The sequence below is a fragment of the Porites lutea genome, chromosome 3 (assembly GCF_958299795.1).
Source record: "Porites lutea chromosome 3, jaPorLute2.1, whole genome shotgun sequence".
In the NCBI taxonomy this organism is placed as follows: Eukaryota; Metazoa; Cnidaria; class Anthozoa; order Scleractinia; family Poritidae; genus Porites; species Porites lutea.
In genome coordinates this window covers 10,829,824-10,851,261 of record NC_133203.1, presented here as the reverse complement: position 1 = coordinate 10,851,261, position 21,438 = coordinate 10,829,824, and the positions used below count along the sequence as shown (strand labels likewise).

The window sequence follows — 21,438 nt, the reverse complement described above, 5'->3', positions numbered from 1 at the left end:
TAGGAGGGAGAGAAGCGACGACCGGAAATGCGTCTGCGCTTCGCAGGCTAGCTAGTACATCAAGGGCTCGAAAGCTGGCGATCGTCTCGTATTTCCTGCAAAGCTGTGCAAACACTTTCCGCCAATTTCCGGTGAGCTGGGGATGGAGTCTTCATAGTGTTTGAAGGATGGAGGTATGATTTGATTTTGGCGTTTACTTGTAAATTATAATGCATACATCCAAATAACTTGTGGCGTGATGTTCACAATTTATACATGTATGTTCGGGGCAGTGGTTCGGCTGGCTCGGATCCATGTGAGCTGATCTTCTCATTTTACTAAAGGTCAAGGAGTGTTAATGTAAAAGTCGTAAGCTTTGTAAAGAATCGTATACGTATCAAGAGTATTTATTGTGCGCGCGTTGTTGTAGAATAGCCAGCCATTCTGGACCATTCAGATCTATCTCGATAGAAGCTGAAGCATCCCCACGCATAGCACGTCTGCGGAATTGGTATGCATGCATGTACATACATACATAAATACATACATGCTTTATATCTGACATAGCAGGTTGGATGCAAAGCGCATTTATATGAATCACGAATGTTTGCTCTCGACAAGCCTCACTGTTAGCTGCGAAACAGTAATGTATCTATTGTTTCTATAGGTTTAAGCAAATTCAGTTATCGTCGAACCCAAAAACAAAGGGCAATCTGCGAGGAAAAAATTCAGTGAAAGGGACTACACCATTTTCAATCTTAAAGTCCGGATCCGCTCCTTAGCAGTTAAAAGAGTCTTGCTGTAATGCGGTTATAAAAAAAAACAAGGCTTGTTGGTGAATTTTGATCCCATGAAAATGTTTTTTGCATTAAAAGTGCAAGTAAGGAGATCGGAGGCTGTCAGCATATTAGGTTTTCCTCCTTTTCTTAAATGTTTTGTTTGCCTCTTAGGGGCCGTCGACATACCGTAAAATTCCGAAAACAAGCCCCGGGGCTTATATTTTTCAAAGGCCCTTTTTGAGGGGCTTATTTTTGGAGGGGCTTATATACGGAGGGAAGTTTGTGTCTCAAAATCGATTGGGCTAGCCTTATAGTTAGAAGTAGATTTACTGTTTTTGCTTTGTTTTACGTTGCATTTTAGGGCAATTTTCCAAGTACAAGCCCCCGGGGGCTTATATTTGGAGGGGCAATTTAACGGAGGGTTTTTCGCGTTACCGGATTGGGGGGCTTATACATATGCATGGAGGGGCTTATTTTCGGAATTTTACGGTATTCACTTTTTCCTTGCTTAACATCAACTGGACTTTGTCATTAACGTCAACTGTACTTTGTCTTACATTTAACATCCTTTTACCCACAGAGGTTTTCCATGAACCTGTATTCTGGCGAGAAATCATGCCTCCTGCTTTTCAAGTTTAAACCATTGAGCAAGTTGCTACGGTTTGTGAAAATTAACTTGTACGATGTGGCATCCAGCTTGCAAGATTACAAAGCTTTCTGCAATTGCTGCACTTGCGTCAGTTTTGTCCAGCTTGTTTGTGTACTACATAACATTTTATGCCAGCAAAGGAAGGACATTTCCAGAAAACAATTTCACCAATGGTATTTCAAACAACACTGGAAACCTGGAAAAGCGTTTACCAAAGGCAATTATCATTGGTTCAGCCAAATCAGGCACAAGGGCATTGCTTGTTTTCCTTAAAATACATCCTGATGTCAGGGCATGCCCATACGAGGTGCACTTCTTTGATCAAGATGAAAACTATGCACTTGGGTTGGAATGGTACAGAAAAAGAATGCCTAAGTCAACTTCTAATCAGGTCACCATAGAAAAGTCTCCAGGTTACTTTGTATCAACCAATGTCCCAGAGCGTGTGTTCAATATGTCAAAAGATGTTAAACTCTTGGTGATTGTCCGTGATCCAACACAAAGAGCTATATCAGACTATACACAGTTAGCACTTCGGCCAAACAGTTCTCTTCCAAGGTTTGAAGACTATGTTATGAGGAACAATAACATTTTAAGCACAGAGAGGGGTGTGGTTAAATTTGGAGTTTACATTAGGTACCTGTGGAATTGGATGAAGTTTTTCCCACTTTCACAGATCCATTTTGTGAGTGGTGAGGAGCTTGTAAAAAATCCAACAGCAGAATTGAAACTTGTGGAGAGATTTCTGACCCTGAGACCAGTGATCAATGAAAATAATTTCTACTTTGACAAGAAGAAGGGTTTTCCTTGTTTTATTGGAAAAATAGGTTTTGATGGGAAGAGAAAGTCAGGCTGTTTAAAAGGCAGCAAAGGGAGAAAGCATACTCCTGTTAGCCAACATATTTTAACTCGATTGCATAACTACTACCAGCATTACAATGAAGAGCTTTACAAAGTTGTAAAACGAAATTTTCATTGGCCACAATCATCATAACAGCAAGCATTATTTACTAAACTAGGGTGGCTTATTATGTTATTTTACCTATAAATTTATATTATTGTTGACCTGCCACTGGGACCCTCGTTAAAAGCTGTCACCAATGGTGAGGATGTGTGAGGGTGACATGGCATGGGTTGGTTTTGGGTGAGTATGTGCTGCATAGGCCTTCAAACAATTTCCTTACAAATGATATATATTTAATAGTCCAAGTTATGTAAATATTTCACTACTCATAATATTCTAAAATATCATTGGAAAAATTTTGATCATATGCTGTGATGATCCTGTTGGGCTGTACATACATGTATAGGGATTTTGGGAAGTACCCTGCCCCCACCAAAACCCTAAGTATTTGGTTAACACTGCAGTAACTATATTCACAGAAACCTGCTTGATAGCTTTCTCACTTTTTTTTATAAAGGTGCATGCAAGGCTGACCAAAACTAATGTTATTTTCTTTGCCTTTACCCCAAAATATATTTTTTTATATTAAATAAGAATTGCTCATAACTCTGAAATGGTGCCAGTTAAAAGAATAGTGTTATATATATATATAATGAGAAAAAATAATATGCCAGGCTATTTTGGATGTATGAAAGGACAAAAAGAATAATATGTAAGACTGTTATAAATGAGAAGGACAAAAAGAATAATAGGCGAGGCTGTTTGGATATCTAAAAAGGTTGAAAGAATAATATGTAAGACTGTTATAAATGAAAAGGACAAAAAGAATAATATTCAAGGCTGTTAAGATATATGAAAAGGACAACGAGAATAATATGCACGGCTGTTTGGATATATGAAAAGAATGGAAAGGACTGCAAAAAGTGAAGTATTGAATTCATGACCAACTGGGCATGGAGTTTATAAATTATCTCCTTACACCTACAGAATGTGTTCTCTATATTGTACTGCAATATCTCCCTCCAGTTAATAATGGCAATCTCTTAGACTGAACATTTTATCACAAATTATATTATTATGTTACAGCAGATGATAAAGTGACTGTATTGTAAGAGTAGCAAACTTTGTGGACTGAAAATTTCTCTTTTGCTTATTACCAAAGTTTTTGATTTTATGGTGAATGAAACAGCACTATAGTGATGATATGAACTTTGAGCAACTTTTTCATCCTTTATGATGACTGTAGTTTCAGTCTTTTTGAAGGACAACTATATGTATGGTTAACTTATTTAAACAATGTACAAAAATAGTATCTTCAAAGGTAATATTTTAACATATTATTTGACTTGCCTCAAGTACACTGAGTAACAAATTATAGTCTTTGATTCCACATGACTGAAAAGCAAGTCGCTGAAGGCTACAAGAGTCTTTCATAACTTTCAGACTCATCAACACTTACAAAGGGGAAATAATATCAGATAAAAAAAGGTCAATAAAAATTTTATTATACAGTTTGTAATATAATAGGAAATTACCCAATAATATTTGATTACTATAATAATAATTCAGAAACCATGAAAGCAAATACCGTTGTAAGTAAAAACTTTTGTATAAATTAGATTCCTCAGATTACTAACTAGATAAGACAACAATGTATTCACCAATGAAGCCCGGTATTACAAAGCTACGAAAAAATACGTGGAATTGCAATGTTACCAAGCCAACTGTAATAATCATTACACTCATGTAAAGTAAAGTACTATCAATAAAACACAGTGAAATAATATTGTATTATTATTATTATTATTATTATTATTATTATTATTATTATTTTATTATTATTAAGGAAACCTATATTCCCGGAACAAGTTTACTATACCCCAACAGCGTTTTGCAGTTGTAAAAAAATTATTGTTTTTAGCTTTTACAGCATAATTTTTCATAATGCATGATGTTGTTTGCCCTTCTTACACTGACTCCTTCACACTTCTAGTCACTACTAACTTTGGCAGGCTCTTTACTGAGAAGATAAAAGAAATCCATGTAAAACTGGATGGCTATGAGGGCTGTCACTAATAGTTCAAGTTGCTGGATATATGCAATATTATTAATGCGTGGGGAATTCCATTTTCCTTGTGTTTCCTATGAAAGTAGCTGGGGATCACAGTCACGTTCATAATAGCCGGGAGGAATCTCCAGCCCCTTTCTGACTCTTGATGACAGCTCTGAGCTATGATTCAGCTTCTAGCCTTTGTTTTGCCCTTTTTTACACTTGGAACCTGTAACACCTGACCATGCCAAGGAACTCATAGCCAACTCTCCTAGGTACATGTCTGACTGCTTGGATGTACAGTTACACCAAGCAGCCAGCAATCAAAAACCCAAAATATCAGCCATCTCTATCAAACCACTGTTTGGATATTCCAGTGGCAGTTCTCCTATTGTTGTCACCTCACTCTAAGTGCTAGATACCCTTAATTTGGCTTTATTTTAAAAATATGAAGGAAAATACAGTAAGAGATAAGTGATGACTGATTGTGGACCAGGTTAAACGATGTTATTTATTATTATTATTATTATTATTATTATTATTATTGTCATTGCTATTACTATCATCATCATCATCATTATTGTTATTATTAATATAGCTGTTGGAGCCATGTAGTTTCTGCAGATCACATTCAGTTCTTTTTATTTTGTTTGTTTCTCTTTCAAAGACCCCTAATTGGTTACTTTAGGTAACATTCTTCATACCTAGTGTATGTTATGGTGGATACTCGATGAATTTTCAGATAATAAAATAAGTAAAAATTCATTTGATAAAATTAAAATATGACTTGGATAGTTAACTAAAGTAAAACCAGTATTAAGCACACTCCATGTTATGTAAACTTCCCATCTACAGCTTTTTTGCCATGTTTTCTGTAAAATGACAGGCCCTGCATAGCCAGCGTAGTGGTAGCAGAGAGAGTTGTCTCAGTTAAAATGTTAAAGTTTCCGGTGTTTGACTTGCAAAAAAAAATATATGGCCAAGACAGCTACACATGTACTTTAAAAAACTTATTTTCTGATATTAGCTGGCTATGGCCCTGAGTGAACAAGTATAATGAGCAGATGCCTCCAAAGGCCCAAGTAAGTGTCCTGTGGCTTTCTGCTTAACAAGGTTTCGCTGAATAAAATCTGTATCACCAAGTTTAAAAAACATCCTTAAAATAACCCTTACAAACAATTCCATTGCTTAAAATAATAATGTTGATATCTAGAGTACACTATGTCCTTGTAAACTGTGTCAAATGTATCAGTCCACTGAGTCAACAGTGGTGAATTTTAGTGTCATAACAAAGTACATGTTGTACAATTAGCATCAGAGCTGCTATTGAGGCTGCTCTCCCTGTCACTGCCAAAGCTCTTCTTGCTTCTTGAGGAAGTGGTACCTGATGAACCTCCACGTGCTGTCAAAGAAAAAGAAAACTTGTGTCTATTTTGACTGGTGTCATTACAGACAGATCTCATTTATTTTACAGATGAGGCCAAAGATTACACATGCAGATTAACTAGCATCCAAGATTGGCATAACAAGAGAGCAAGTAATAATTATTACTTGTTCTCCTGTTATGACATACTTTGTATATGTTTATATAAACATAATACAAAATATATCATTGCCACCAGATGTTAAGTGTCATTATGGAGTTCATATACACCATACATACATATACATAAGCCGGTAATCTTCTCGGTTTGCAACCTCTTGACAAGGTGGCCACAACAGTTAACAAAACAGAATTTGCAAAAGTTTAATGGAAAAAGAGTTTCAAAAAAGGTTAAAGGTTTGTTTTTTATAGTGAAAAGTGCATTTAGCTTATCCAGCTAGTTTGCACTCAAACTGGGCGCAGCTGGAATTGACTGATGTGTTATCTCCAATTATTATCAGAAGAAATCACTCCATTTCTAGGTAAAAAAACAACCTTTTTCCAAACTAGTGAGTGATATTATACTAATTTTCACATGACAAACCACATTAGGTCATGGTGCCGCAATGGGCTGATTCATCAACTTAGCATCTGATCTGCTGGGTTGCGGTTGAAGAAATAATTATTTATTCTTCAGACTAGTAATAGATGACACTATAGCTGCCCCTGCTCTGTATATTGTCAGTCAATAGTACTCTTGGTCATTGTGTAGCTCTTTGAAATATACCAATTCATATTGAAGATTTTCACACATATTCCATACAATAGGTGAGATAAAAACAGGAAACACAAGGTTCCATGCACTGATCAGTTCCATTTGTAAACACAGCTGCAGCTTTGATCAAAACATTCTCACTTTCTCAGTTTTTTTCTAAACCATAAGAAAAAATTTGATTTTAAGTTGGAATTTTTTGCTATTTTCCTTGCAATTTTTACCTACAGTTCATTTTATTAGCCAGAAAGTAAGCCTTAGAAATTAAAAAGTTTGATCAATTCACACTGGAGTGTCCAGTCTTTTGAAAAAACTTTATAGAAGGACAGCAGGGACAATGTCAGCACAGCATGCACCTTAAAACTTCATCTGCGCTTCATCTGCACTTAACGAGTGTCTTTTGGTCTATAACATTCAAGAAAGCTTCTCCACAGAATGTCACTGATAAAACGTAATGAAAAAGAATATCAAAGTATGACTGTACAATAGGTGTCAAAAAATCAACCTAAGCGGTCCCTTTCGGGATCTTTGTTTTACGTCATCCTAACCATCTCTTATTTGCGTGAAGAATAGAAATACCATCATTACCCAGTGATTCCATTCGGCCCCTGATCAAGCAAATCTAGATTAATTTTTTGGGGATAAACTGACTGTATATTTAAACTGTAAGTACTTTTCAATACATACACGCGAGCTACTAGGATGCCTCCTGAGGATTTCGCCTTCTGAGCAAAATCATTGTGGGGGCAATAAATTAAAATATTTATTCTAGCGGAAAGAACTAGTGATCTCAAGATAAATCTGGTCTCACTGCCTGAAATAGCCAAGATATGCCAAAGAGTCACAAACTTGCATGCCCTGGTAAACTAGTGCATGATTTTATAGCTATTTTTCACATTACAAACTACTTGTGGTCTCACTGGTGCAATCGGCTAATCCCTCAACTTAGGAGGGGGGCATTGGGATTTTCGGTTTTGCGGTTTTGGCTATTTTTTAGATCGGTTTTTCGGTTTTTGTTGCAAAAGACTTCGGTTTTTTGGTTTTGGTGGTCATTGCGGTTTGCGGATTTTTCGTTTTTTAGCATCTGGTTTTCGGTTTTCGTGAAAAATACTAGCCGTTTTTTGGTTTTAGTACCCTATGTGGTTTTTTGGTTTTTCCTATTTTGTCCTATTTTGGGGTCCGGTTTCTGTTCGATTTGAGCAGCACTTAATCTCAAATAGCCGCGAAACGCCAAAGTCATTTAGAGGAATGCGTGACAAAATAAATGTCATGGTAGGGTATCAAGCGTCTCCCTTGACGCCCGGCGAGCCTTTGACCTCGCAGACCAGGGCGACCATTTGGTCAGTTTGCGAGCTATGGCTTCCAACGTGCCTCCCGCGCCAGGAGGGGAGTTATCAAATGGTAATGTTCGATTAGAGATTTTCAATTGAAGTTTCCAGAGCTATAGCTTTTTGCGACTGTAAAATTGCAATTCTAAAGAGGACTTGTGTGCAAATTCTCCTAAGTTAACTAGGCTCCATAACTAGCGGCTTTTGGGAAATTGAGCTGCAAAGTCTGGGCTCGAGAGAGCAGCAGAAACAAAGCCTATGATTTAAGCAGACACAAAAAGATACGAAGGCTTCAGACAAAGTCCATGACATTCACAAATACTTTGGTGAAATTAGTGTTAGTTTAGTTTGCTCTGTATGCCCCACTTGTCACCATTGTATCGGTTTTTGACGGTTTTGTATGCGGTTTTCGGTTTTGGCCGAATTTTTTTGCGTTTTTGCGGTTTTGGATGATTTTTTTCTTCGGTTTTGCGGTTTCTAATATACCCCAATGCCCCCCTCACTTAGAGTCTCATCCGATCTGACGGGTCGCAGATTTAGCTGGTTCAAACCCCGTGGCAAGCCAAAAATACTATTACAGTATTTGTTTCTTCCTCAAATACAAAGTGATCGTGAGATATCTCAAACTGAAATGTGGTCGACTCGCCCAACGGCGTTCACCAGGATATTGGTCCACTCACACTTTGTCAAATAGCTGACTCAAACCATTTAAACTCACGGATTTTGCATGCCCAATTTTGGCCCCCCAAAAAGCAACTTTAGGACATTCCTGAGCGTCGCAAATCCTTTACTTGGCACTCTGCCCAAGTAATAAGCCAGTAAGATAAAGTTTGCTATAAAATCGCATATTTTTCAACCTATACGGGTCCTGATATTTTTTTGCTATTTATGCAATGTTATTGTAACGCTCAAAATTAGGTTGGCTCATAGAGCTAGGGCTACCTGTGATTTTTTCTCGGATTAATTTTGACGGTCTGCTATAAATAATTGGAGGCTGGCTCGGAACAACAGGTTGGTTTTAGATTTGCTTGCTGGAAATAAGATTGTTGATTAACAGCTTCGTGAAGCTGAAGATACTTACATCGAATAATATTTCTTTTGCCAACAGCCAGAGTTGATCGATCGACCTCTGAGTTTTCAATAAGTTCGATGTAGTTCACCGGACGACCATTGCCCAGGAACGTTCTCTCGTAATAATCAGAAATTTGTAGTTCTCTTTCTGTGCCATTGTCCACTCTAAAAACAAACTGATAAACTCCTGGTTCGAGAGACGGACAAGCACAATAGCTTCCACCCTCTGTATTCCACTGTTCCAAGGTGTAAGTGGTGCACTTATCATTTTCAATCAAAGGCTCTTGGCTGTGATCAAAATGATCTTGATAGATGTCTTCCGCTTTGCTGATCAGAAGTTCGACGCGCTTTACATCAACATGAGCTTCAGGTTTCCACGCAAATCCTATCGTTACATACATCGCTTCCATAAGTTTCAAACCTTCATCAGCAAGAGCCGTCATCCGACAACATTTATTTCCCAATCCAGATTGTTTATGATATTTTTTCGCTAAAATTGTGAAATCTCACCACAGGTAACCCAGGCTCACTGTTTGTCACGTACGGGTTTCTTGCATCGAGAACATATGGGGCGAAGTTTAGGTCTGGAAATTTGCTAGACAATGGAAATAAAAATCGATGAAAGCAAATTGCCAGACCTAAACTTCGCCACATATGTTCTCTACATTTACTCATGTTATGAAACCCGTACGTGACACAAGCAGTGAGCCTGGGATGCCTGTGATCTCACTATACCGACTGCTGACCGACCGAGTCGAGACCTTGAAGATCCTGAGGAGAGCACCAGAACGAGGCGGACAAATAAACAAAATGGCAACTATCATGACGACTGTTTTGAGGAGGACAACTAGAAATCTTCGACCGCTTTCAAGGTTATTGTCAACGGAAACGCACCCCAAAATAAAACTGGAACCATACGAACTTACTCACGAGACAATTTTCAACGAGGATCATGCAGAACTTCGCGCATCGCTCAACAAATTTATCCAGAAAGAAATTAACCCTTTTGTGGACGAGTGGGAAAATGCCAAGAGTTTTCCCGCCCATGAATTGTTTAAAAAGATTGGATCTGCAGGGTTCTTTGGTGTGAACAAACCCACTAAGTATGGTGGACTCGGACTGGACTATTCGTTCAGTGTGGCTATGGCAGAGGAGTTAGGTGAGGAACGCACGTACACAATTGAACACCACAGGGAGGGCACAGGATTTTGTCTTAAAATTTGTTGAAGGGAAAGGGGTCAAAGGAGGGATGCTAATTTTTTAGAAAGAGTTTTCCCAAGCTTAGCCAATCACATTGTACTTTCCAAATTCTGGAAAGTTGACCTTGACTGCAGGATAATTACTCAATCTGCATGAAACACTGAGAAAGCTTTCTTACCTATAATAAAATGTTAGGGGGTGTTTACATGAGAAAACTTATACTGGGGCGAGTTTCATACCAGAATGACTTTTTTATTTCGTAATGTGTTTACATTATGACTGTGTCATTTCATATCTTGTTATTTGAAGGCACACTTCATGTTGATAAAATACACGTAAGATTCAAAATTGCAGACATTACGTAAACGCTACCCATGCCGGTCTACCAGCAGACCGATTTCACACCGAAACATGTGGTCATTTCGCATTTACATGATACCGTTGCAAGATTTTGTGCTGAAGTGAAATTCTTGCCCCAGAACAACAACCGGGGGTGAACTTACGCCGGGGTGACTCACGCAGTGGTGGTATCATGTAAACAAAGGTAGAGCCATGAGAGAGAACCAGAGAAGACTCACTCTGGAGCGAAAGTCAACCCGGTGTCATGTAAACACCCCCTTAGATTCAGAGTGGCTAAAGTGATATTTAGTCAAATTTAAGAATACTCCATGCACTGCACAACCTTAGCAAAGGAAAGAAAAGAAGGGAAATAGTAACTCCAGGGTCACATTTTAGTCGTGTTTAGCCTGTAAACACTTTATTCACGACTGTTGATTGGTCACTTATCACACAAATAAAACAATGGGAAAGGAATGATTTTTTCAGTTGAGCAGGCGTTTGTAGGGAGGGATGAAAAATGAGTTCCCCTAAAAATGCCTGCATGGAAGGCTACTACAAAAGTGAAGTACCCTATTTTCTAGTTCAATGAAGGATGTTTTTATTATTAATGCACTAAACTGCAATGTCCTTTACTTTGTGATGTGGCTAAATGTAATTTCGGCAAAGTTAACCTTGAAGCAATGCTGTTCAGCAGTTTCCCAAGCTATACTAGGGGTGGCCTGATGCCTCTAGCAGGGGCACCTCGTGACTTATATATGCAGTTGCTTGCTTGCAGTTCTTCCCAAAGTGTTGTTGCAATAGCTTGCTGTTTGCGTGCCATTTTGTGCTTTGGTTTTTGCTTGCTTGCTGTTTCTGCTTGTACAATGACTGCTCGTCAAACCAACAGTAGTTTGGCTGCTAGTTTGGATGGGGAGAACTCGCCATCGGATACTGTTCTGCACGCAGAGTCGTCTGTTCCTTTGTCGCTCACTTCTACGGCAAACTCGGCACCACAAACATCTTCAACAGTTTCCGCCCCAGTTGTTACTGCTTGTGTCCATGGTCCCCCTCTAATCGCTGTAATGATCGATGCTTTTAAGGCCTCTTTAGTGGCAGAAAAAAGGCCCTGGTTCTACCTTGAGCAATTTGTGTGGAGCTACAAGCAGCTTCTGGGAGCGTTCCCGCCCCATCACCTAGCTTGTCCAAGCAAATGGCGACCTTTGTTGCTTCTGGAGGCGCCTTTCCGGCGCATCAGGCAATATCTTTACCTTCAGCCACTCAAGGTAGGCCTAATTTTACTGTGCCATCCTTTGTTGCCACTTTTGCAACCTTGCGCTCGCCGATTTTAAGCACTTCGATCACGTCGGGTGCTTCTGTCCCGGTACCACTCAGCGACAGCTCCTTGGCTGCAAGCCTGCAATTGGGACCGCTACTCCAACAGCCATTTGTAGTTGGCCCCCGTTTTTTCACCAATTCTGGTGAAAATGGTTAGCCAAATTGTTGCCGGCAAGTATGTGGATTTGGGGGACTTGCTATCAGTCAGTATCATTCAGGCTGCGCCGGAGTCATAAGCATTCCTGGATGGGCACTTAGTGTTTCTGCCAAGCGCTAAAAAGCATCAAGGACATCGTGACCTGGTCTGAAGCTTTTACAATTTTCACGCTGATTCTGACATCGTATTTTCCACACCACTGGAAAGATTTAACTTCCTACAAGCTTCTCATCTTGCACACGTACAGCCAGTTTGGTGGTCGTGTTTGGCTGGCATACAATCGTTCCTCCTTCATAACCACCGCCTTTCTGATTTGTTACATTATTTGGATAACTTTATTACCGCAGGTCCCCCACAGTCGTCCCAGTGTGCTTATAACCTAAACACGGCAGTCTCTGTCTGCCACTGGCTGGGGTTGCCTCTTTACGCTAACAAATTTGGGGTGTTACGAAAACTAAGACCTAAGACCTAAGACCCATCTTAGCTTTCAAGATTACCCTAAAATCGACCCTAAGACCCCCTAAAATCGAATCCGTCGAAATATAAAGTCACATTGTAACCGAAATAGGTCTGATCTGTCAAATTATATCATGTTCGATCCTTTCCACCAAGTTTTAGGTCAAATTTAACGGTAAATTTAGGGGTCTTAGTTTTTGTAATTTCAAAAACTAAGACCCCTCTTAGCTTTCATAATTACGAAAAACTAAGACCCCCACCAAAACAATCTCTAAAATTTCTACAAAGTCGAATTACAACCGTTTGAAGACTATAAATGTATAATCCGTAAGACAAACAAAAACTACTATCATACCGCGTGCTGATCTTCGATCCGCTAACAATTTGAAGACACGCTTTAAAAAGAGGACCAAAGCCATAGACTTCCTACGTATCTATTGTACACTGAAAATATGCCTTACCCCTATTGGTCTTTAATTTTGTTGTTTATCCTTTAAATCATGAAATTGGCTTTCCACTGGAGATGGATGTTTTTCCGGGAATCCTGACCTCTGGCATCCTACTGTCACGCAATCTTCACTTTGTATTGATTGTTTGTTTATTTTATTGTTCTGAAATTAGAACTCCAATTCTCGAGATGATGCTTTGCTAGTACAGGAAATTCATTCACTCATTCGTTTTTTAAATTATTTCATGGGTGATTTTAGCGATTATCCCTCACAGACTATTTCTCCTTGCCCCCCACCCCTACCCCTCAACTACCTTTGCATTGTAACCCGGTGATCTCCGGGGTGGCAATGATAAAAACAAATGCTAGAAAAACGTAATGTGGCATATTCTCTTTTTTTCGCCCTTTCTATAAAAGCACTTTTCAATCTTTGACCTGGCCAGAAAAGGAACTTCTTAAAGCCACAATATTGATAATGTATGTCTGCAAATTAAATTGTTAGAAGAAGCGGATCGTCTAGCACGCGGATGATAGTAGTTTTTGTTTGTCTTACAGATTATAGTCTTCAAACGCACAGTCGTAATTCGACTTTGTAGGAATTTTAGAGATTGTTTTGGTGGGGGTCTTAGTTTTCGAAATTACGAAAACTAAGAGGGGTCTTAGTTTTTGAAATTACAAAAACTAAGACCCCTAAATTTGTATAGGTAATAGCATGATTTGTAGTGATATTTGGCATAAATACCACAAGTGATATTTCAAAATCGTTATGCTTAATTTCACGAGCCGCCAGGCGAGTGAAATTTGAGACAATTTTGAAATATCACAAGTGGTATTTATGCCAAATATCACATACAAATCATGCTATTATTTGTTTATACTACTGCCCGCGAAAGGTTTGTAATTTTCACATGTAGGTATTTCAAATTAAGCTGAAATACCACTGCTCTGAGCCAATCAAATTGCAGAAATTTCTCACGTAGTAGTATAAACCGTTAAATTTGACCTAAAACTTGGTGGAAAGGATCGAACATGATATAATTTGACAGATCAGACCTATTTCGGTTACAATTTGACTTTATATTTCAACGGATTCGATTTTAGGGGGTCTTAGTTTTCGTAATCTCGAAAACTAAGACGGGTCTTAGGTCTTAGTTTTCGAGGGTCTTAGTTTTTGTAACACCCAACAAATTTGTGGGTCCAGCCACTTCTATGACTATCTTAGGAATTGAATTGGACTCCGTTAACCAAGTGGCTCGTTTTCCTGAGGACAAATTGCTTGCACTAAGAGACCTCATTCATTCCTGGATGCCCTGTCGCTGGTACAGAAAGCGGGAATTGGAGTCACTTATTGGCCATTTACACCATGCTGCTAAGGTAGTTTGGCCAGGGAGAGCCTGCCCACCTTTGGAGATCTTGGTGGGCCAGGAAGCATGTCCTTTTTCGATCAGATAACGAGGCAGTAGTCGCGATTCTCACGACCAGGACTTCAAAGGTTCCAGCTTTAATGCATCTTCTCCGTGATCTTCTGCTCTCGGCGGCGCGTTGGGGTTTTACTTTCACTGCTGCTCATGTTCCTGGAGTCGAGAACAAAATTGCTGATGCTATCCCTCGTTTCTGTTGGCAGGATTTCAGGCAGCTGGCTCCGGAGGCTCATTTGTCCCCTTGTCCAATTCCTCAGCTCCTGCTGGAATGCTTAACACCTTCCCCCTAGAACAATGATGCTTGCATTTCTTGGCCAAGGGTCTGGCTCCTTCCACCAGGAAAGCATATGCATCAGGTCAGTGCAAGTTCGTCGAGTATTGCCGCCAAGCTGGAAAGCTTCACCCAATGGCTTGCCTTGCCATGCAGATGAGTGGACTTTATGTTTGTTTGTTTCATTTCTGGCAGATTCGATTCAGCATTATTTTGTCAATTAAAGTATATTTATCTGCAGTTTGCTCCTTGCACATTGAGCAAGGTTTTCCTGACCCGTTGCTTAATTGCCTGCGGCTTCAACGAGTGTTAAGAGGGGTCAAGGGTTCCCAAGGTTTCCCAGCTGCTCGGCGCCTTCTGATTACTGACAGCCTTCTCTTGGTTATTCATTGGGCGTTGGATCTCAATATTTTTGATCATTGCACCTTTTGGGCAGCCTGCATACACCGTATTCACAAATGGCAGACACGCGGGAAAAAACTGGTGCCTGGTCATGAAAGCGAGGCGTTGGAGGGTAAACAAAAATTGCAAATGAAGACTTTCAGTGAACTTGCAGAGTGTTTGGCACGGATTCCACCTAAAATAACTTTGTACGGATGTCTTTTTAAATACCATTATGTGGGATGTCTTCTGCTTTTGATGTTTAGTATTGATTTGCTGTTTGCAATCAAAAGGGACGCGTATATCTTCAAGGAAACAGGATGATTTTGTAGGTTTCCGAAGCATCAGAAGCTCGACAAGTAGGCGATGGCTGGAGAAAAGCGGCAAACATGTTGGCCCAAACTTCACATTGAAACCGAGTTCGAAAACCAGCTCGATCACTGCAATTCGGTAAAACAGAAGTAAAAAGAGATATTGGTGGCAAGAAAAAAAAAAAAATAAGCGACGGATATATGGCCTACTTGTCAACGGAAGAGACCTCCGCTATTACTCAAAGCAGAAGACGTCCCACATCATTGTATTTAAAAAGACGTCCATACAAAGTTATTTTAGGTGGAATCCGTGCTAAACACTCTGCAAGTTCACTGAAAGTCTTCATTTGCAATTTTGTTTACCCTCCAACGCCTCGCTTTCATGACTAGGCACCAGCTTTTTCCCGCGTGTCCGCCATTTGTGAATACGGTGTATGCTGGGTTATTTTGGGTTTCTCCGTGCTGCAGAATTTACAGTCCCCAATTTAGCTAGCTTTTCTCCAGCTAGTCATCTATCAGTGGCAGACATCGCAGTGGATTCGCTCCAGTCACCAGCCTGCCTCCGTGTTTGGATAAAAGCGTCAAAAACGGATACGTTCCGTCAGTGTTGCCACATCCATATTGGTCTGGGAAGGGCACCCCTCTGCGCAGTTCAGGCTTTGCTGGCTTACCTCTCCTTGCGAGGAAATGTCCCTGGCCCCTTGTTCTTACTGGCGAATGGTCAACCTCTGTCTTGCTTAATCCTGACTGATTGGGTGCGGCAAATTTTCTCCACCGCAGGGATTGAAGGCAATTTTTTCAGCCACAGCTTCCGCATTGGGGCAGCCACGGTAGCAGCTCGCAATGGTATTCCGGACCACGAAATTCAGGCTCTTGGATGTTGGACTAGCAATGCTTACCAGCTTTTTGAAGCTCTTGCGGACATCTCTTGTCATCTGGCTTGACATCGCGTGTCCTTGCCATTTGTTATCCACAACTCCTTTGACATTGCAGTCGAGTTAAGTACTGAATTGCCCTGGGCTTGCAGCGCAGTTTTTTGGTGTTGCTCTCACTGTCAGCTACATTCCGTTAGTAAGTGTGTTGTCTGTTTTTTTTTTTTTTACACAACTGCTGCAGCCTGGTGCTTGGGGTTGTTGGAGTTGGAGGTTCCATTTCACCCAGTTCGCTGGCCCCTCTTTTTTCAAGCACCAGAGAGATTTCGGTGGGGGGGGGGCGCTTTCAGGGTTGCCATGGATACCTCCTCCTCTTGCTAAAGCATTGCCCGGCTTCACCAACTTTGTAGGCACCAACGCCCAAGCTCATCTATTTGTGATGAGTTTAAATGTGGCTAAATGTAATTTAGGCAAAGTTAACCTCAAAGTAATGCTGGTCAGCAGTTTCCCCAGCTATACTTGGGGTGGCCCGATGCCTCTAGCGGGGGCTTCCTCGTGACTTTTATACGCAGTTGCTTGCTTGCAGTTCTTCACAAAGTGTTGTTGCAATAGCTTGCTGTTTGCGTGCCATTTTGTGCTTTGGTTTTTTGCCATCCCTCGCTCCCTCTTGAGGTATGGGCCAGGTAAGTATTGGTCGGTAAGTACTCCACTGAATTGTTCAGTGTGACGGTACCTGGTGGGGGCCGCTCGCAGGGTTGCCATGGATACCTCCTCCTCATGCTAGAGCATTGCCTGGCTCCACCAACTCTGCAGGCACCAACGCCCAACTAGCCCTATCTACATTATCATCATCACCTATCCTGCTTTCACAGCATCATGGATTGTTTTCATTCTTGTAATCGTCATCATCATGGTCATCATCATCATCATCATCACCATCATTTTCATCAAAACAAACCCACCTTTCTCACTTTCACAGCTCTTAAAGTTATGATTAAGTCCTCAGCTTCTATGTTTGCACGATTTAAATCATCTTCCATAGCTTAAAATGATCAGGAATATGTTGGTTTGTTCAAGTCTCTGCAGTTATGCTGCAATCAGAATGATATACTTGACTACAGGTCGAGCATGGTTCTGTAATCAAAAGTGACCATATGCAAATTCCCATCAAGCTGATCCCAAATCTTTAGAAAGCTTCTTTGATTTACATCATGGATGAAATTTCTTTGAATAGATATTTCTTACGATTGTGGTGTCCTTTATGGATATGGACTACAATGTCTGAAGAAAGCTTTCCTTCTATTGAGCCACAATTCATAGCTGGCTGAAAATATGCTTGTTTGAGTCAAAAGATCACATAGTTTTCAGTACGGAACCTGAAGCTTTCCATGGAGTATGCAACTGATCCGAGTAGGAGCTAATTCAAAATAAAATTTTGTTTTCTTTGTTCCCTATGCTTACATTATTATCTCATTAATATTCATATTTTGGATTACCGGTATCTGGACTATTTACTGAAGTCCCAATGAGTCGGGGTATCAAGGTTCACCTGTAATGGGTCTGACATGCTGTATCTGTTACTGTGTTATGTTAGTTTCTTCATTATTTGTCGCTAACAGGAATAGTCATCATAGAGGGCTGTTACTAAGATTTTAAGTTGCCAGGTATATGCAACAAGTGAGTGGTGAATTGAACAGCTAGGAATTTTTTGTGCTTTCATTTTCCTGGTGTTCCCTGTGAAAGTAGCTGGGTTTTATGCTCATATTGGGCAGGGGAAATCCCTGGCCCTTGGCCCTTAAGTGACTGCCCTGTGAATAGTTATCTTTGTTTTGATTGAAACATCAGGAAGCATCACATGTGGAGCCATTCCCATGGCAATAGGGGTCCAGGCAGATATGGCAACCCCTGCACTGATGAGATTTGGCAGTGAAGAACTTAAGAAACAGTACCTTGTTCCAACCATAGCTGGTGATTTTGTGGCTTGCCTTGGAGTGAGTGAGCCTGGGGCTGGCTCTGATGTTGCAAGTATAAAGACTGTTGCTGTTAAAAAAGGAGGTAAGAATGTTTTTTTAATGTAATAGTACGCAAAAAAACACATACAGAATACTGTAACAGCCACTTTTTCACTGCATATCTATGTTTACCTGAAAAATCCTTAAGTGTATTAGTTTTTTGCTCTGTCTTCAGGCTCCTTAGTCTGCTATTCGCCAACCCTTCTGATAGGTGCAAAAATTATTGGAAAATCAATATGCAATATTTACAGGAGTTCACATCGTGCAGCAAAAAGGCCTTTAGGTGGCACATTGTGATATCTAAGGAATAGGCTTCTCATCTTATTACCATTATTAGATTCACAGAGGTCTTCATGGGCTCTTACTTGACATTCCAGTTAGCAAAGTATACTGTACTAGCCGTAAGTTAGGGTATATCTGATCCACTGAATTGCCTGTCTGTTATTTAAAAATCCAGCTTCCATGTAAATTTCACTACAAATAAAACCTCAGTCTGCTATTGAAAGCACTTGAATTAATTAAAGATCTGATTAAGAACCTAAATTAAGCAGCCTGATTTCCCTCAAAGCACCCAATGTACGTTTACAAAAACCTGTTTTTTTACTGAATGCACGTGTTTGCCATATACAATTTCTTTTGTACTGATTCTTAAATATTGTGCAATTTTCCTGTGGTGTGTACCTTGCCTATTTGGTATACTAATTTATTTTACTTAAAACAGATGACTATGTTATAAATGGAAGCAAGTTGTGGATTACAAATGGCCTTCAAGCTGATTGGATATGTCTTCTAGCTAATACAAGTGAGGGTCCTGCTCATAAAAACAAGTCTTTAATCTGCGTTCCTCTCAATCTACCTGGAGTACAAAAGGCAAGAAATATAAACAAGCTCGGTATGCACTCTTCGGACACGGCAGAACTATTCTTTGAAGATGTCAAAGTGCCGCAGTCTTACAGAATCGGCAAGGAAGGGATGGGTTTTACCTATCAGATGAAGCAGTTTGTTGATGAGAGAGTATTTGCTGGGGCATCAGGTAAAAATTGATCATTAACTTGTACTGCTAGCTTTAACATCAATACATAGAATTTCTAAAAAAACAGTGTAAGCTTCAAACGTACAATACTAGATAAATCAAAGTGAAATATACTTTTGTTAAAAGATGTTGGTCATTTGGACCTATTTTTATCAAGGTTTCATTGCACACTGAACTTTAATTTGAATGATTTAACTCCTGTGATTTAATTACATTTCTAGAAAGAGATTAAAGCCCATCAACTCTCTTTTATCTTGTACCTAGGACAAGTTTCAATCAATTTAAGTGGGGAAAAGTACCTTCAGAAATAATTCCTGAAGATACTTTTACATTTGTGTACTTTAAAAACATCTGAACTTTTAAAAGACCTAGCTACATACGTATTAACGTATAGCAATACACAGAAGATGTGATGAAGTTATTTGTATGTTTTGTAGTGTTGTTATCTATGGAGAGGCTGATCAATGATACTGCTGCTTACTGTGCACAAAGAAAAGCATTTGGTAAATCCATTTTAGATAACCAGTATGTCCACTTCCGCCTCGCTGAACTTCAAACTGAAGTAGAGCTGTTAAGGTCACTTGTATACAGAACTACAGGTGGGTGTCCTGTGCCTACAATGTTCCTCTCCTCCACTGTCAAAATCTAAGATGGCAACCACTCATGTCTTTTCTCTTCACTTATTTACTACTTTAAGTTATAAGACTCCTATCATGTATTTTCAGTCACAACAGTGTAGGGAATACTGAGTAATCACCAGGGGGAAGGGTAGGGGATCAATGAGCACCCATCATCATCTCCCCTAATGGTAGACTTTGCAGGGAATTTTGTTCTCACATACGTGTTTACATTTTACATTTATTTACATTTGCCACATAAAATAAATATTACAGAAAGAAAATGAAAAACAATATATATATATATATATTATTACTAAGATTGCACTTTTGTAATAGATAGAGTGGCGAAGAAGCCCAATAGAAGCTAAATAGCTTGTAGAAAATTGGGCTCCTCATACTTAATTATGATATAATGTCAGCTGTCATATCATGGTCAGGCGAGTTTAATTTATAGCGCTCTTGGTGAGGTATTTTTTTAATGAAGTCTTGAAACTAGAGTAACTGGTCGGTTCCATAAGATTATGGGGAGGAGAGTTCCATAGTTTAGGTCCTAGATGGAGTATTGTGAACTGTTTAATGTTTGTTCTACAGAAATAAGGTCGGTAGTTATTAGCATTTCGAGTATTACATGTATATGTGTGTACTTGGCGATTAGTAACAAAGGTGTTAAACGTATGAGGAAAGAGGTTATTGTGATATGAGTACATTCAATAAGGAAAGCTAACACTTGTACCCATAAAGGTATCAAAGGGGTTTTACGTTAAAAAATAAAAATTATCTGAGTAAAAATAAACAACACCATCACACCTTTAGGGGTCAAAAAAAGCCGGAGCCACGCCCACAATGGTTTCGTTTAGGGGTTTGAATCCGATTTTATGAGGAGCATCGCCATCTATTTTATCTAGGCATTTCCCCCCGGGGTGCTCACGTGCCGGAATAACATTCCTACACCGCGCGCAGGTTGCTGAAGAAAATGACCCCTTCAACTAAGAAATCAACCTCGTTCCCAGGGTCCTTTCCTTTGCGTCCGCGGAGCAAGAGAGGCATGAGTAGGAGAGAACCGTGGGAAGGAGATTGCTAAAAAATAACTGGTGATGCATTTTTCTGGCAGCTTTGTACTTGGAAGGAAAAGATGTAAACAAACTAGCGTCAATGCTGAAGCTTAAAGCTGGGAGATTGGTGCGTGAGGTCCCTGATTCATGTCTGCAGTTCTGGGGTGGAATGGGTTTTACTTCAGATGTGGAAGTGAGTCGTGCCTACAGAGACAATCGCCTACTCTCCATTGGTGGAGGAGCAGATGAGGTCATGTTGTCAATCATTTGCAAATACATGGGAATATTTCCTAAAGACCAAACATTATTTTAGCAAATCAAAGCGGGTGCCAGCGATTTTGGTCTGAATAAAGGGCAGCCTTTTTACACGCATTCGTCTACAACTTTATTTTAGCTCACATGTTTAGTGTAGCATACATGCCAACGCCTTCAGGCCGGCAAACTTAAGAAAAAGATATATACAAGGTATTGCCAAACCGGCTGAGGACATTTAAAAAGAGCTTTCACCATTTCTGTAGTCCGAGACCTAACTGGATTGCAGTTGTGCCCTGACTACTGAATTCAGAGGTCCATTTTATGAAAGCTTTATGGTTAAGTCGTGATTCCTACCTTTTGTAACTCCCTCTGCCTTAGAATTACGTTTGCTAACTATGGTT

The 21,438-nt window shown here is 39.8% G+C and overlaps 3 protein-coding genes across 3 annotated transcripts; 2 read left to right on the top strand and 1 right to left on the bottom strand.

The window, feature by feature from the left end:
- The first annotated feature begins 352 nt into the window (after window positions 1-352).
- Window positions 353-2,890, top strand: LOC140929373 (heparan sulfate glucosamine 3-O-sulfotransferase 5-like). Its single transcript, XM_073379173.1, has 2 exons — window positions 353-490; window positions 1,339-2,890. The coding sequence occupies exon 2, from the start codon at window positions 1,442-1,444 to the stop codon at window positions 2,399-2,401; it is 960 nt and encodes a 319-aa protein (XP_073235274.1). The 5' UTR covers window positions 353-490; window positions 1,339-1,441; the 3' UTR covers window positions 2,402-2,890.
- Window positions 2,891-3,795: 905 nt separating this feature from the next.
- On the bottom strand, window positions 3,796-9,469 carry LOC140930459 (uncharacterized). The gene is made up of 2 exons (XM_073380150.1): window positions 8,906-9,469; window positions 3,796-5,763 (listed from the first exon to the last, which is right to left on the bottom strand). The coding sequence occupies exons 1-2, from the start codon at window positions 9,336-9,338 to the stop codon at window positions 5,645-5,647; spliced, it is 552 nt and encodes a 183-aa protein (XP_073236251.1). The 5' UTR covers window positions 9,339-9,469; the 3' UTR covers window positions 3,796-5,644.
- A 199-nt stretch (window positions 9,470-9,668) lies between these two features.
- Window positions 9,669-21,168, top strand: LOC140930458 (probable acyl-CoA dehydrogenase 6). The gene is made up of 5 exons (XM_073380149.1): window positions 9,669-10,054; window positions 17,911-18,120; window positions 18,799-19,110; window positions 19,548-19,709; window positions 20,842-21,168. The coding sequence occupies exons 1-5, from the start codon at window positions 9,706-9,708 to the stop codon at window positions 21,093-21,095; spliced, it is 1,287 nt and encodes a 428-aa protein (XP_073236250.1). The 5' UTR covers window positions 9,669-9,705; the 3' UTR covers window positions 21,096-21,168.
- Window positions 21,169-21,438: the final 270 nt, after the last annotated feature.

Coding starts and splice junctions, on each gene's coding strand:
- LOC140929373 (XM_073379173.1), top strand. CDS start 1,442: ATGTGGCATCCAGCTTGCAAGATTACAAAGCTTTCTGCAATTGCTGCA.
- LOC140930459 (XM_073380150.1), bottom strand. CDS start 9,338: ATGACGGCTCTTGCTGATGAAGGTTTGAAACTTATGGAAGCGATGTAT. Junction 5,764..8,905: donor CAAAAGAAATATTATTCGAT/GTAAGTATCTTC, acceptor TTTCTTTGACAG/CACGTGGAGGTTCATCAGGT.
- LOC140930458 (XM_073380149.1), top strand. CDS start 9,706: ATGGCAACTATCATGACGACTGTTTTGAGGAGGACAACTAGAAATCTT. Junction 10,055..17,910: donor GGCTATGGCAGAGGAGTTAG/GTGAGGAACGCA, acceptor TTGAAACATCAG/GAAGCATCACATGTGGAGCC. Junction 19,111..19,547: donor AGTATTTGCTGGGGCATCAG/GTAAAAATTGAT, acceptor TATGTTTTGTAG/TGTTGTTATCTATGGAGAGG.